Genomic DNA, 17,264 nt, shown 5'->3' on the forward strand with positions numbered 1-17,264 from the left:
CACCAACCTATCCACCTTAGACAAGCATAATGTTATTAACTGAACTTTTGTGATATTTTTACCTGGAATTTCATGCATTTCTGCTCAGGTTCTTTCATGCAATTTGAAATTGCACATGAAAATAGGTAGATGGAAACCCACCCAAGACCATTCAAAATCAAGACTTTCTGATGGGATGGCTCCTTTAACTTTGTCAAGAAAAAAATTAACCACATGAGCATTTTTTACCGTGCTACCTCTCTAATTATGGTTTAGTTTTGATCATATAACTGCTTAGTAGGTAAGGGAAGAGAATGACCACTGAATGATCATTTTTGCCATCTAAAACAACAACTTCCAAGCAGGGTGCAAGAGCAACTTACATGCTGAAAATGGCAACTTTGCCAGAGATTTGAATCACACAACATAGCAGGTCTGCTTGGTTCTTTTGAGGAATTATTATTTTAATGACAGTGCTAACCTCCCTGCATACACATGTTCAACCAGAACAATTCCCCTGACACTATTTTGCAGGGGCATCGTTGCTACATCCTGGGCTTTGTGCTGCCCAAGAGGTTTGTGACTGGTTTAAGGAAAAATAAGCCAGAGCTTTGTTTCTCTGCAACAGCAGAATAATAATGAGCACAGTCAGACCATTCTCCAGCACAGACACAGTGCCGTGGAGATGTCTGTCTGTGTGAGAATAGCTGATAGCAAATGGAAACGAAATAGCAGTCTGTTGTCCACACACAGGCTTTGTTTTGCAGCACTAATAACATCATGCATCCTTTGCTTCACAAAGACAAAAATTAAAGACTATTTCACATCACTAATTTTCCTCACTAGGAAAACAGAAACAGGGTTATTAAGCAACTGAACACCCTGCACAGCTGTTTTTTTTTTTTGTCTGTGAACAAAATCTTAATAGAGGTATTAAATTAAAGATGTTTATCAGTTGTAGTTTGTGTTGCTACGACTGAAATAGGTTGTTCTAGTCACGTTTTTTATTGAGAAGGAGGAGAAGGAAATTGGTGTGGTACAGAATAATATACTGAAAGAAAAACAGATGAGAGTGATAAATGAGACAACTTTCGGCAAATTAGGCATTTTCCCTGTATTCTAGAAGACGTATCCTGAGTAAAAACAGCATTTGACTTCACAGCTGAACATTTTTGCCTTGAAACTGTGGTGCACTGATGACAGTCTCAAAAACCTACACTCTAAATAGTAATTCAGGAGGCTTGTTGCTGCCTCTTAATTAAACACATGGTTGGAAGACAAACCTTTTAAGTTGCAAATAATGTTTTGATGAATTGTGTTGACTTAATAATGTTGGCATTTATATCAACTTAATTTCATGTCTAATTTAAACTGAAGTTTCTGTGTTAATTGGTTTAAAACTAAATTCAATTGTAGTAAATTATTGCAGTTGGATTGATTACTTAATTGTTTGCCACCTTGAACTCAGAATTCCAAGTCATTAAAAAATGAAAGACTTGTGTTTATGCTGCTAAGCTGTTGTGCTAATATTCCTTTTGGAGCCCAAATATTTGTTTGAGGGCAAATTCAGTTTTCATTTTTTTTCAAACCTAAAGAACTAATCCTGGCAACTTGCACATATTCTGTATCACTATTCTTCTTCAAAAATGGTGTCCAGCTCCAACGTGTATGGCTGAATTACTCCAATATTACAACTTGCAATTGTGTAGCATACAGTAGTTTTACAGTCTCTTAGGTGAGCTGGTGTGCTCGAGCTGCACATTCTAGAGGAAGCAGCAGCGTAGAATTACATGTAAGCCATTTTAAGGCAGGAAGGGATTATTTTTATGTGAAAAACTTCTGAATATGTGATTTTGATACTTTAAAGGGTTGAATCAATGACCCGGAGAGTGACTTTAAAGGAAGCAAAGATGAAAACAAAACGTCACTGTAAGAGCAGGCAGAGGATGAAAAATGAAAGACAAGGTGAAAGAACAACAAGGGAAGTGAGACCACAGGAAAGAGAAAGGGAATAAAAGAGAAGAATAAGAATGGAAGAGAAACTCAAACCAAAAACCAGCTGAAGATTCTGAGTAGCGAGATACAACAGATGCTCTTCCAGAAAGACACATCTGACCTGTGACCAGCATTCCGGGGCTCTTTTACATCCATCTTTTAAATGTTGAACAAATGTGTATTATAAACTTCCAGACTTACAGATTCCCCATCTGTCTCACCATGTTTTAAAAGACAACCCCACCTGTTCATTCTGTTTTTGTTTTTTTTTTAAAACCCTCTGAACTGCAATCTGTCCATCACTCTCACTTCAGATATTTTGTGCCTTCAAAGTTTTGGTAAAGCACTAAACTATGATTCCTGGATTGTTAGCATGGCAAGAAATTATAAGGAATAACAAAATTTGGTCAAACTACAACAGCGTGCATTGTAAATTTTTGGTTTAAGATACTTAGTCTTTTAAAATATGTGCAAACAAAACTGAAAGTCAACCCAATTTGATGTACCTTCTCAGCCTTAATGTAACAGCAATCTGATGAACGAAGAATTATGCATCATGCACTGACTTGCAACTTGTTAAGAGCTTGTAACTTCTACCAGGGAGGGGGGAGGAAGAAAAACACTTTCACAACTTTTCAATTTGTTGACAGCTTGTCACATGTAATAAAGTAACCCTGCATCATTTCAGCGTTAGGATCACAACAACAGATTGTTTTGCCTCTGCCTCTCAAAAAGCAGGAAAAGCAGAAAACAAGATTTTAATGATTTGACAGTTGACTCATTTAAATGCCACTCATGTCCAATGAAGGCGGCATCTCCACAGTGTGCTGCAGGAATATGCAGGTGGTGTGTTGAGTGTTTTTGAACATCTGTCTGCTCTTGACTTGCTGCCATTTTTGTTGTGGCTGTGGTGTTGTTTCTTGAAGTCACGGGTTGTCAGTGAATGTTGTAGTTTAAACGGTTGGTGATCTTGGCAAACTCTTTTTTTTTTTTTGTAATGAATATCATTATCCGTGAATTGCAACCATTATTTGGAGGTGTTGCCTCCACTGAGCTGGGCAAAAGACAATTATTTAAACACACAAGGATCAGTTGCAACATTAAAATTACATGCCAAATATTGTGTAGGTTCCCCTTGTCGTGCTAAAAACGCTCTGAACCAGTCAAGCCATGGACACAGAGCCTTTGGGGCATCCTTCGGATCTTGGGGATTGCAGGGTGGGGCCTCCATGGATTGGACTTGATCTGGTGAATACCATGGATGCTCAATAGATTTGGGATCTGGGGAGTTTAGGGCCCAGATCAGTGCCTTGGGTTCTTCTGTTGGGCTTCTCCTGCTGTTCCTGAGCAGTTTGTGTGGTGCAGCTAGATGCTGGAAGAAGCTGCTGCAAAAAGAAAGAGCCGATGCTATGAAAGATTGTTCTTGGTGTGGAGCAATATTAAGTTGGGCGATATATGGATTATTCTATCTCACAACTTTAGCGGTCCTCTGCTCAACCATGCCTGATTTGCTTGAAACTTTTTTTTGAAATCATAAACCATGGATATTTAAAACGGTATCTATACAATTTTACGTTTGTATGTCGTGTGCTTTTCAGGATGGTTGACTCACGATCAGCATGTTTTTTCACACCTGGGAATTTAGGACTATGCTTGGATGACAGTATCACGAAATATTAAAGACAAAAGGTTGACATTTCTGCTGTTATTTTTCATCATGCCATTGATTCGCAATACTTTATATTGGACAATTGCAATACATAGTTTCTGATTATCAGTGAGTTGAAATATAAAAAACATTGAAGCCGTAATGAAAAGTCCAATCTTTGAGCACATATTAGTAAAAAAAATATTATCATAAAGCAAAACACATAGAATGCATTTTAACTGAGTGAGCAAATATGATAAGTTGAACTGCTGCTATGTTTTGGCTTCTAAACCTCTTATAAAGTTCTCAAGAAAAGTTGTCTCTGTAATCAAAAGCTGCAAAACAAAAAACTGATTCACTGGAAGAAAACTGTTTAAAAATTTTGCACTGCACTGCTTTACAAAAGATTCACTGGACATGTTGCAGGATGAAAACAAAAACACATTAAGTTGGACTTCTGCAGTCTCTCTTCCACAGTTTCTTTCCAACCTGTCTTTCTGCAAGACATCTGTTCCAACAACGGCTTCGGACAAGGTAATATGTCTTCCTTTAGTTTTGTCTGTGAGACACATCTGATGCCGTACATGCAGCAACTTTTTTTTTTTTTTTTTGACATACAGCATATGGCTCTGGGTCTGCTGCTTTTGTTTTGAGAAGAATGCCTTTTGGGTTTGCATTTACATTTTAGGCATTTAGCTGACACTTCCATCCAGAGTGGCATAGCAATGAGTGCAGCTGTGGAATAAGGTTAAATTACCAGAACATTACAAGAAAGCAACAGTATTGGATACAAAGCTCAGAGCTATAGATCACATTAAATGTAGAATAACACTGTTAGGAGAGAAAGAAAAGGCTCAAGAGAGAAGAGAGAAAATAAGCATATATTGATGAAACCAGAGGAACTGTAGTTTTTTGTGCATTGGCATTCAAATCTGAGGTTTTTAGCCTGTATTGTGAAGCTGAAAGCTGGAGGCTGGAGAGAGATGAGGTTAAAAAAGCTGCCTCTTGAAGATGATTCCATTTACTGTGTGAAGAACTAATGACTCCAGCACACTTTAAATGTCATGTCTGTCTTTGACCACATCTTTAGGAAGACCTTGGCAGATTCAGTTGAAAACAGAGATGTCTCTGTCTCGCATGTTTTGTACCATAGTGAAGGAAATTCTGTCATCGCCATGCTTTTGAGAAATTAGGCTTTTAAAAAAAACAAAAAAACAAAACAAAAAAAACCCATTCATTTCCTCAGAATCTTTTTATAACCTTGTGAAACCTGTATTGTGACTGCAGGAAGTTGGTTCAGTTTTTGGGCTTATATTACTGTTATTATTGTTGCAAATATTGGAAGGCTGCCACAACTACAGATATAATTAGATGTTCGGAGTAGTGATACAATGACAACAATACCCATCAAATTGATTTAGGATGCCTATATCTTATCACTGACAGCGACTAATTTACTGCTGAGTCAACTGGAGAAGCTGCGAGCCAGATTTAATCAGGACATGCTCTTGTGATAACCCCAGTGACTCACTTGATCTAACACAACCCACTTTTCCTCTCACATCCAAGACAACTTACTACCTGGAGCACCTTGCATTCCATATGCAGTCATCATAGTCGAAAAGTTGTCATTTTCTGCAGATTGAGGACTGGCTTGAGGCTTCGCTGTAGGTCTTTATTTTCATTTATTTATCTTTTTTTTATTATGATTGTTGCTTTCTATATCTTAGCCAACAACTTGAAAATATTACTCCTAATCTGCTGTAGAATTGCTCACGAAAAACGGATAAAGTTAAATTAAAATGATAAATACAAGAGGAGCACATAAACTTCGAGGAATTGAAAGTCTACCTTTCTTTCCTAAAACATGTTTACCGAGTTGGTGCTTGTTGGAATAACGCATCCAAATCACTTGTAAGCCTTGGTAGACTTCCTAAGCCCTTTTGAGTTACACTCTTGCCGAAAAGATCTGTCAGTTTTTAGCCTTTCAAAGCCCACAGGCTCAAAACACAGCGACTTTGCAGGCAACAAGGGCTTACGCTATGATGGGAGGTTCACTGGAGTCTATAAATTTGCCACACACCAGTAATTTTCAGAGATGACTTTTGTGCAGATACGAGAGTTTTATAGAGTATTGCACTAGGAATAGACCAATTATTTGCAGGTCCAATTTTCATGGCTGAAATTTGGCATTTCTCAGGTTACTGGTGTCAGTATTTTTATTGACCAATTATTGATAAATTAAATGGGCAACGTCAGGACTCAAAAAATGTCTCTCATACAGTGACAGCAAAAACTGAACGAGAAGCACAAGCTGTTGGCACAAACCTGGAAATTAGCTTCTCTCACGGTAGCTAAGGCTATGCTAACGGCTGGTGGCTAAGTTAGAAGGCAGGCACAGATTATCCTGAAACAGAGTCTGGAAAACAATAATTAATAATAATTTAAGATCTAGACCTGAGTGGGCAACGAAAGTGATAGAACAGTGAAAGATTAAGAAAATAAAAGAACAGCAGGCATAACTGCAGGAGACAAACTGATCAATCTCAGTCAATCCCACATAAACAGAGAGTGGAGAGTGTCCTAATTTAATCACTCCTATTTCTGTTTTTTGTAGTTAACTATAGTCACCCTTATTATTGAAGAAGCCCAATTATGAATGACAGGTTCTCTGCTATCACATGCTGTTAAAACATTACATTTAATGTATATTGGTTCCAAATATCAGTTACCGTCCTTTCTTGATTACCAATAATCAGCATTGGCCCTGAAAACTTGATCTATTTATTGTATGTTTAATGAGAACACTGGATCTGAGTTCTGGATCACAGACCTCAAACTAACTGTTTCCAGAGCGCTGCAGACCCAAAAGCATTGACAAATTACAAAACTAGGAAGGAAAGTGAGGCAAACGGGTCAGGCAACAAGTAAAGTACAGATTACAGGTGAAAACAAAGCATGCTGAAAAAAACTGAGGCCAAGTGCACAAACACAATCTGGCAGAGGATAAATGATGAATCAGTGGTGTGTATATGCTGAGGGGACTAATGAGGGAGTGTGCTTAGTCTGCCCGGTAATTGCTTAGCCAGCTGACCTTTCAGCACCTCAAGAGCTGAAAATGCTGAAATCTCAAGTGATGTTTACAACAAAAGGTACGGATTGAACAGTTGGACTCCTCAGAAGCGTCTGAGGTCTGGAGTCTGCGGTGAATTTGGAGTGTCATTGTGGTTTCTTCCCTTTTCTGTCCTCCTCACCCTCTTTTCTCTCTACTTCCTCCCTCCCCATCCTTCTCTGTGCTGAGTGTAAATCTGTCCCTCCATCATCAAATGCTCTTCAAGGAAAGCAGCTGTTACTGCTGCAGTGATTTACTCTCACACAGAGTCATACATGTGACTCACATGTCTGCATGACCTTGTGTCTACACTGATTTTGCTTCTGCTGAAGAGTAAAATAGTGTGTGGGTGTGTATTAACCAGGAGCAGGTCACATTTTAGACTTGGTTTCCTGACAAATGTTTTTGTACAATTATGTATAAGCAGCACGAGTGTAACAGCAGAACCTCTTTACCTTGAAGGCTTCAAACAGGTGAGGATGTGGAAAGTGTATTTAAAGAATAGGATTAGGTGTAAAGGGAATTAATTGGACTTAAGTGATTCTCGACTTCAGCAGAACAATTCGTTATCCTGTCCCTGCACATATTGTTCACTTTCCCGGGTCAGTAGTCCTTTGAGGAAAGGCTAAGCTATAAAAATGGATCACATCATTCACTCTCCTCTCTTTCTTCCTCTCCATTCAAGGTTTCTCTTTAGACAGTCTAACTTGTGTCAGCTTTAGTGTTTTGTTTGGAGCAGAAGGAGAAGTCTGTGATTTAATGGTAAAGAAAAATGTTCCAATTGTACAATTTTGTACTCGACAAAAGCAAGCAAGTCAACCAGCAGCTAAATATGAAGCAAAACCTGAAATTTTATAGCATTACTTTCCTATTCTTCAAGCTGACAACATTATTTCTTCATTTCATATCCACATTTTGGAATGTTTTCCCTCAAAACTAGGCATCCATTTCATTGGTTGTTGTGTAGTAACGGTGTTCACATTACTAATAACACTTCAAAGCTGAACACATTATCACAGATGTGCTCAAATGCCACAATTATGCCTTTACCAATTAAATTTGAAGAACATGATAGCACCATTATTGTAAAATACTTACTTGAGGTCCTTGATTTGGGTAATCCATGTTTGCAAGTAAACTGCTGGAGACGGATAAATGGTAATCGTCCATAACGGAGCTATAAGAGACATGATTGACCTAATTTTCTTCTCTAGCAAGACGGAGGGAGGCCTATGGGATATGGAGCTACTTTTATATGTGGTTATTGTAGTATGAAATATGGATATTGGCATATGTAGTAGCTTTATACGTTCTACAAGGAAACAAAGTATAAGGACACTTAGAAGAAGAAGAAATAAAGGAAAAGCACCTGAAAAGAACATCGCGATTTTATTGTTCAGTGTCATATCTGACACTCTATTTGACAGTTTTTACATCTTTTTTTCTTCTCAAAGATCCAAGAAGGAGAGCACAAATCTGCTAGCAGAAGTTTTGCCAGTGTACAGAAGCGAACTGAGCATGAGAAGATGAACTCAAACTGAAAAGACAGAACATTTATTCAAGTACATCTTAGTGCAGACAAGCAGTTCTGAGCAGATTCACACCTGGGAAAGCAGTTTGAGAGTAGACATTAAAAAATCTGAGCATAAATTGAAGAAATAATGCTCTCAAACTGAAATATCACGCTCTTGAATAAAAATAGGGAAGTAACTCCATAAACTTTCCAGCTATCTCTCGGAGAAAAAGAGCCAAAACGCTGCAGAGCTACAGTCTGCATAAGTGAGGTAAAGAGACCCTCAGGAGCTTATTAAAAATACTCATCATCACATTGACAGAAACACATTTTGTATTTTAAAATTTACAGCTGCGGTTTAAAGAAGCTAAAAGGAAACTTTATTCACAGTGTAGTTTTTTTTTTTTTGGCATGATGCCCTATTGCCTTTTCTCTCCACTTGCTCTTTATTTTTCCGCTTGGAAAACTAATGTTGAGGCGCCTATAAACAAGGCTCTGCTCCAGAAAGAAAAGAAAATCAATTGTAATGCTGTGTGAGCTACTCAGTGACCAACGGGAGCAAATTGTAGCTGTGTGTAATATAGGAGTGTCACCGTGGAAACAGAGCAGGGATTTCTCTCTGTTAATGTTTGACGGTGTAAATAAAATTTTTACACTGCAATAGTGAAGGTGACAACTGGCATGTAAATATGAGCTGTTGAAGTCTGCTAGTTTATCAGACAGAGTGTGTCATAAGTCTGTCATCCACATTCCAGATAGAACACTGTCACTGAAATGAAAAGGATGACAAAGGTTGATAAATACGGGGCAAAGTGAAAGAGAGAGGATGGGGAAGTTCGTCTTGTCGCCCTGCATTACCTGACAGACGGACACGGCGACGGACAGACACTTGTCAGGCTCTGTTGCTGTACACAGATCTGACAGAAGCAGCTTAGGGACGCAGCCTTGTCCATCATCCTGCCTGTTGACAGACACACACACACACACACACACACACACACACACTTATACAACACCACAGACCCGACACAAGCACCACAGTGTCACTGCGTTTCCTCACATATGCTGTGTGTTTTTATAGTTATGTATGTTCATCTAGAAAAATCAATCTACATTTTCCCACAAACATCATCTCTCAATTTTAGAGGCAACCTAACAATACATAAAGTTGTTTTGTTTTGAATTCACTCTTTCTCCTTGGGCTGAACCAATAGTACACCTGTTTCTAATTTTATGTATATTGCAATAAATTTACAGGGATCTCATGCTGTTTTACAAAATTTTTAGCATGCTGCGGCTTAATAATGCTACCTAAAACCTTCTACTGAGCTGTGATTTTTGCCTTTGTGTGGGACTCAGTTGTAGACATTACATGGACTTTCCTTGACTTATGTAAATGGAACTTGTTTTTTGTCTCTCTATATTAGAGTGTAAACAGAAAGAAGGTTGTATTTTACTCAAGCCGACAAATATAAAGCTCATTTGTGCAACAAAATCCGCCAGTAATGGAGACAGCACAAGCAATTTATCACACACCTGTTGAACAAGCAGGACATAAACTTGCAGGAACGTGATGTTCACACACTCCACATAGATTCATACATCCATGTGTTGCCTCCAACACACTGTTTGTTGATTTTTAGCAAACCGCTCTGAATGATTTGAAAGCAAAACCCAATTGCATGTAACAGTTGGAAACACTCTCCCATTTTGTTTCCCAAAATAAGACTTTACAATTTACGATTATAGATCTTTTTGTTGTTTTTATATAAGGGATGCTCTCAGATGTGAGAAGTTTCACAAGAACAATCCAGCTGTGCACGAAAACAGGGGAAAAGGGAACTTTCTGCTATATTTTTCAATGTATTGGACTTGAATCTAGTGTTTTCAATCAACACTGGTATCATTTATTTTAAAGTGTGTTCTTAAAACAGCAAATTTAGATAAATAAAATTTGAAAACCTAGTGTAAAAAAAGAAAAGAAATTCTGGTTTAATCAGAGTTCATTAAAATTGATATGGTTGTGATAGCAACAGCTGCAAACTTACACATCCAGCAGATATAAAGTAACATTTCATCTGAAATTGTGTTTCTGGGCATCTCAGGAAAGAAAGTTCAATATTCACTCCTCTTCGAATACTGTTTTCCAAATCCTACAGGGAATTAGCTATACGTTTAACTTTGTGTCTGCTGTTTGGGTACTGGACAGGTAGCATAAAGTGGGTTTATGAGAGTCTGCTTTTTTGACCAAAGACAGCTGCCTGCTGTTGGTAGAAACGGGGCTGATGAGAGCAATAAAATGAACTTAAACACCAGAGTTATGGGTTAGAAAAGCAGATCAATGAGCTAAAATACATTCTGGACATGAAGGGAACTGCAGATAATTGCATCAAGGTTTCTCGCAACGGCCAAACCGTTTCACACAAAGCATAATTATTGTATATGACCCCTCACTTCAGTGCAACACATCAGGACATTAGTCAAGAAAATGGAACATGCATGGAACAGCATGAGTGAACCTAAACACCACAATGTTCCAGTCTCCTCCATCCTAATTCTGTAGTGTAAGTGTGCAGAAAATAGATGTGTTCTGCCTGTTTTCATTCATGTTTGGTTGTCACTTTCCAGATATTATGTCCATGAATCATTGGCAGTCAGTCTCAGAATCTTTAGTGTGAAGCTTCTACTTTCTGTAACAGTGGTGGCTTTGGGCTAATGTGGGTTGCATTTTTACGCCTGTCACAGTTTGGCTTCTGGTTTGGCTGCGCTGGAGGAATGCATCTAGAAAAGTGAATTGTGCAAATTTTAAGATTCCATTGCAACAAGATCAAGACAGGAGAAGCTTTTCAATTGTGAAGCCAGGTCAGAGATTTGCTGCTTTGTGACCATCACATACTGTAGTTATGCTGCTAAAGGCTGCTGCAGGATCTCCCATGATGCACTGAGCTTCTCTCATCTGCCCTCCTCTCTTTCGTTCAATGCATTTTATCAGGCATTTGTCAACTTTTTTTGTATCTCATAGTTTGTGCTTTGTCCTCTCTCTCCCCGTACCTGGATGTTTTTGATCTGTGATTTCTGGCTCCACCAACCTGTCCGTTGTTTGTTGTTTGCAGTTTCTCAACGCTCATCTTTTCTCCCACTGCGGTCCTCTCACCCCAAACCGATCAAGCCAGACAGCCGCCCACCCCAAGTCTGGTCCCTTCTGAGGTTTTCTTTCTGTTAAAAGGCAGTTTTTCCCTCCCTGTGTCACCTCCTCATCAGGGAAATTATTAGTCTTCTCTCTGCAACATTGTAAACTCTTGACCTAACTGTGTAAAGGGCCCTGAGATGTTAATTAAATGGAGTTGAATTATTTAATATGACATGAAAACATTCCAAGAAAACAGAAATGTGTTCTCACATGAGTTTTTTTTTGTTGTTTGTCAGAGAAATGCGGGAGAATTTTTTATTAATTTATTTTTCGAGAATCTTTTATTTGTCATTTGTATTTGCCATGACCTTGTCATCTAAAAATTTCTGCAATGAATTTTTTTCTCAGCCGTCGTTTGAATATACATTCCCGTTTCCTCATATTCCATTCCTGTCAGTGTGTTATTCACATTATGTCCCCTGTTTTTTTGTTGTTTTCCCCAATTCATTGCTATTGTCACCACAGTATGGGTGCAGTAACTTTCCTTTGAGGTGGATTTTCTTAAATTCGCTGTTGGTTGAGGAGGAGGACGGGTAGAGAATTGGGCGAGAGAGCGACAAGGCAGAAAGCAGAACAATGCCGCCGAGTTTTCTTGAAATTCTGTAGCATTCAGCTGTTGAATTATAAAAAAGAGGAGTTTTTAGAAGACCGCCGGTTATTTTGTGCCGTGCTGTTGCAAAAAGCGCACATGCTGTATTTTACATGGAAACCGAAAACAAGGTGCACACTGCCTTTCTTGCAACAGCAAAAGTCCTTATTTTTGCACTTCTTTTTCCTTCATTTTTTTTCCATAATTGAAGCACATAAACAACACTCAGAATGGTCAACCAGGGAACATTTTATTCTCCTTTACAACAAGGAAAATTACTTCAGAGTGAAACTGAAAAAAAGTAGGTTTCCAAGTTTTCACAAGAGGATCCCTTCCTTACGCCAAACACCTGACAGCATCTTGTTTAGATTGTTATTAACACACGGGACATAAATATACATACGCTCACAAACATATGTACAGGGAGCTTGTCAAGGGACGGCCATGACATATTTGCAGGCACTTTTTTGGCAAGACATGAAGAGACAAATACAAGAAAGTAATAATGAGAAAGGAGACAAAGAGGATTGGCAGTTTTTGTTTTTTTTTCTCCCTTCTGTGTAAAGGAAAAAGTTTGTTTGAGAGTGCGTCTGTGTTTGTTGTTTGCCAGAGTGTGTGTGTTAATGGGAAAAGCAGTAAACAAGCTTGTGTGAGTGTGTGAATAAAGTGTGTTAATAAACTGAGGGAGGGTCTCGTCAAGGTGATAAATAGAACAAAACACACCGGGACGGATTAGAGAAAGAGAGAGAGACGGACAGAGGGAAGGAGAGAGGTAAAATAAAGAGATTAACTCTAGGATGCCTGGAGATTGAAGGATCGAGGAGGGGCAGAGGGAGGAATGAAGCAAGGTATGTAGGGAAGGAAATCACAGAGGGATGGATGAAAGGCTGAAGGGAAGCTTTAGGAGGTGAGGAGGAAGAAGGAAAGGAGAGATGAAAGAGGAAGGCTGGTAGGGAAAATAGAGGAGAGCAACAAGGGAATGATGAGGAATGGAGGGAAGGAGGACATCTGGAAGAGAAGAGTGGGGGGGATAGGGAGGAAGAGAAGGTAGTCACCCAGATTAAACAAAAACTTGGATGAAAAAGAAGAAGAAAAGACAGGAAAAAATAAGGAAAACAGGCCTGGAAGGGAACATTGATAAAGAGGAAATGAGGGAGAAGGAAGACAGAGATAAGCAGTGATGAGAGAAAGAAAGAAACCTGAAGAAGAGAGAGGAGGAAAAAAGTGACAAAAAAATGACATGAAAAGTAGTAAGCATAGACTGAACACGAGAAGGTGAAATATTTCAAAAGGAAATACATTTAAAGTGGTGAAAACCACACTGAGTACTCACTGTAAAAAAAAGGGGGAAAAATGCCGTAATATAACAGAATGTAAACATTGTAAGTAATCATCCTGAATTAAAACACAGTTTCTGGCATCAATTTTACATTAAATCATTAGTTAAATTACATATAAATATGATCAAATAGTGTTAGAATATAAATAATCAGGCATAATACTTTTTATCATGTAACTTTCATTAAAAGTCTTAAAATATCATAACTGTAAAACTAGTAATTTAGTTTCTAATTGCGAGAATGTACTGTGAGTTTTAGGTTGTATCAAGTCTGATAAGTTTTATATGTAACTTTAGATTTGGAAAAAAAAAAAAAGTATATTTATTAGGTTGGGAACTATCAACCAATCCAAAGTACAATTTCTACCTGAAATTTTTTTAGTTAAAATGTATTTTTTGAGACTGTATAACATTTAGTAAAGTATATTTAAATGCATAAAAATAATGAAATTATCCAAAAATGTGGTTGAATAATTTTAGAATGCAAAAAATAGGAAAAAAGATTGGTTTTATTATGTAATTTTTTCTTAACAACCTTAAACTTTTAGATTCTTGTAAAATTAGCAAATAGATTTTTAATTTAAAGAATTTGCTGTTGATGTTAGAGCCTATTAGGTGTAATGAGTTTTTACATGTAATTTATGGAAAAATCTCATGTATTTGTCAGGTCTTTAATTCTAAAAAAATATGTCCATTTTTCAAATTAATGGCTTACTTGCAAAATTTTCAACCCACTGTTAAACAGATAATTGGAATATTTACGATATGCTGTTTAATTCAGATCATATGTCTTTTGTAATTAATCAATGATTAATGTGAAAACAGTTTCCTTATATACAAAAAATATTTACCTTTTAAGACATGTCAAGCTACTGTTATTTAAAAAATAAAAACAATGAACTTGAAAAAAATAAGTTTAGAGGATATCAAGCAAGGTTTTTTGCATATAACTTTAAATAGAAAAAAAATCTTGTATCTTGACTAGATCTTATTTTTTAATGTTATTTATAGTAGACGTAAATTCATTTTTTCTTGTGATTTTATTAATATTAGCTTGTATTTAAAAAAAATGCTGTAAAACATCTAGAAAATAAAAAGAAAGGATTCTGTAAAATTACAAGCATTTTTCACAGCGCAGAATGAATGCAGACACAAATGATTTCACTAAGAAAATGCTCTTACTTTGTTCCCTTCCTCATCAGCGTCCTCTTAAAACTGCATTTTATGTATTAGATGTAATCTCCTGCTCAGCATACATCTGATTCAACCCACATGGGGCAATTATTCCGCTGAAAAAAATGTTAACTTTCATAAGAGCTTCTCTTGTCACTCTTTTGTCTTCTCCCACCAAAACATGCTGTGGGAAGCAGCACCACGCTGCGTGAATCAATTTTAAAAGATATTTTATACAAAGAGAGTATGGCGTGTATCAGAGATTAAAGAAAATCAGGGCAGGGAGATTTGAAGCAACGCACATTCAGTTTTAAGCAAATTCCTCCTTAACTGTCACTGAAACAACTCACCTTGCGTTCCTCTTTTGTTTCTAATGTGCTTGTGCGAACTTTAAATTAACCTCCTCTTTTCTCTCTCTTTGTGTCGGCTTCTTTTTCTTCTCTGCAGGGTGTGGTTCCAGTCGGGCATCAACTTCCTGGCTGTGAAACCCAGCAACCTCGTTGCGTGGGAGATCAAACAGGAAATGGCACCGGGAAGCAGTTCGTTGGCGGTGATGTGTCAGAGAAAGGCCTCCTCCACAGCAGAGAGGTAGGACTCACTTAAGTACTTCTGTTTTTTTTTGTTTTTTTCCTCAACTTCCTCTGTCACCCAGCAGCTTGTAAGCTCATTCCTGCTGTACTGAGTATTTGTGGGTGCATAAAACGTCTGAGAGTCTTTGATTTTCCTGCTTCAAGGCCACAAGAATGTTGGCGCCCTACATTTGTTAATAAGGGATCTCAGATGTTGTTACAGTGACAAATCCTGTGAAGTAAAAAGTGTCAGTTAATTAAAAAATGCAACTAATCCAAGGTGAGTTTTGTGACAGCAAAAGCTGATCATTGTTTGTGCATCATCCACTGTAGGTAGGTGGAATTTTAGTTTGCAAGGAGTAAGCTTGGTTGACTCTTCTATATAGATTATTGGTTTCATTTTGTTTACCTCTGAACCATCAAGCACTTTCTGGCTTCTTTTTTTTTTTTTTTTTGCTCGCATTACGTTTTTACTCACTGTGGTCTCATTATTTACTGAAATATAAAGTCCGGCACCCTCTATGGAAAAAACACGACAGTCGCTGGAAGAGGAAAGAACAGAAATATGTCTTGCCTTGAGCAGCGAGGCACATTTATAAAAATGAAAGGACAAAAACACAAAATTGAATTTCTTTTATTACTGATTTCACTACAACTAAAAGAAACTGGAATCACTATCTACAACATTCTTCCAAGCGCCTGTAAGTGTTACTGATAAAGGGTTCTCCACATGCTATAGATAAACTGTTCTTATTGAAACTTTTACAGTCCCTACAAACTAGCTGTTTTCATACTACTCTGCGCATCAGCTCTAGAAAGATATTTCACCATGCAGTATGCATCTTCCAACAACTTCATGACAACTTGCTCCACAGCAAGCTGCTCTTCTGCCATGCTACATTCATTTTATCAAAGTCGTTGCTGTTAAATTTCTCTCTTGACGTCTCCTTCACGCTTTGTTTGCAAACACAGCCTGCAGTTCATCTGAAAGGCCGCCACTTTGCTTATTTATTTATTTTTATGTGACTGTTAGTCACAGCAGAGTCCTTTCTACCAATCACAGATACCATTTTAAATATTCATAGTTTATGATAAAAAGTTTTGACCAAATCAAAGATGGTTGAGCAGAAATCCCTGGTGACTTCATATGAAAAAACTGTCATGTTCTTCCTTCTGTGGGTCTAACTACAGGATTAATCATAGTCATAATGATGCAAAGTCATTATCAGTAAATTTTAAACAATTTTAAGCCTAGATAATTTTTTTCCTGAGTGAACTGCACATGATAAATGATGCATTCAAGGATCGTTACAAAATTAAAATTTCTCTCTGTTTTTACAATCTGTTGCTATGACAAATTATTCAAATTTTTGGAGGGTTGGAAGAAAACTTGCCTTTCAAACCTGCCTGTCTGCTTTGGGATTCAGAGGGCTGATACAGATTTTTATGATCCATCTTTGAATCCAGATTCAGAAATTACTGAACACTATAGACAATATAAAGGTGTTGACAGTGTAAAGGAAAGGCATTTCCTATTAACCTATTGGTTGTTGAAATGACGTTTGATCTCCGACCTAAAGACTTGGAGATGTGTGTGCATCAATGAATGTCAATAGGTTGAGTTACTAGAGTTATTTTATCTTCTATACACATATGTATGTCCCACATAAACACACAACGTGGGCCGTATAGTCCCTACAGAAAACACATCATGCTAAATTTGTCATTTTACTTCATAACGGCTCTGTTTGGGTTGGTCATGTATGTAGGAGTGCTAAGTTTGTGTCAGCGGAGTAAAACCAGCAACAGGAAAGCAAATACACTGCTTTTTAAAAAAATATATTTTGTTGCTAATGTAGCTATCAATTAGTATTTCACCCCAGTGCACCGTCAGGATGAATTTGTTATTATATGGTGTTAATAGCAAAAGCAACAAAGACACATTAAATGTAGCCTCATCAGTGTAGGTGAGGTGTCAAACTCAACAGTGGTGAGAAAAATGTCTCATTTAAAAATAAAAAACTAAATCGAGACAGTGAAGGTTACCTGGGTGGCAGAGAAAAAGTGTTTCAGTGATTCAGCACAAAGAGGAACTGCACAGCGTGAGGAGGATTTAGGCTTTTGTGTTGGAAATACCACGGGTTTTACTCACATACT

The 17,264-nt window shown here is 37.6% G+C and overlaps 1 protein-coding gene across 1 annotated transcript in view; it reads left to right on the forward strand.

Annotated features, from left to right (window-relative positions):
- si:dkey-215k6.1 (transmembrane protein 132C) overlaps positions 1-17,264 on the forward strand; it is a 283,845-nt gene that overhangs the window by 126,746 nt on the left and 139,835 nt on the right. Inside the window, exon 4 of the mRNA XM_055011657.1 lies at positions 14,986-15,126. Within this exon, the coding sequence (XP_054867632.1) occupies positions 14,986-15,126 (141 nt within the window). The remainder of the gene's footprint in view (positions 1-14,985; positions 15,127-17,264) is intronic.

This window comes from Amphiprion ocellaris, chromosome 6 (assembly GCF_022539595.1).
Source record: "Amphiprion ocellaris isolate individual 3 ecotype Okinawa chromosome 6, ASM2253959v1, whole genome shotgun sequence".
Lineage (NCBI taxonomy): Eukaryota > Metazoa > Chordata > Actinopteri > Pomacentridae > Amphiprion > Amphiprion ocellaris.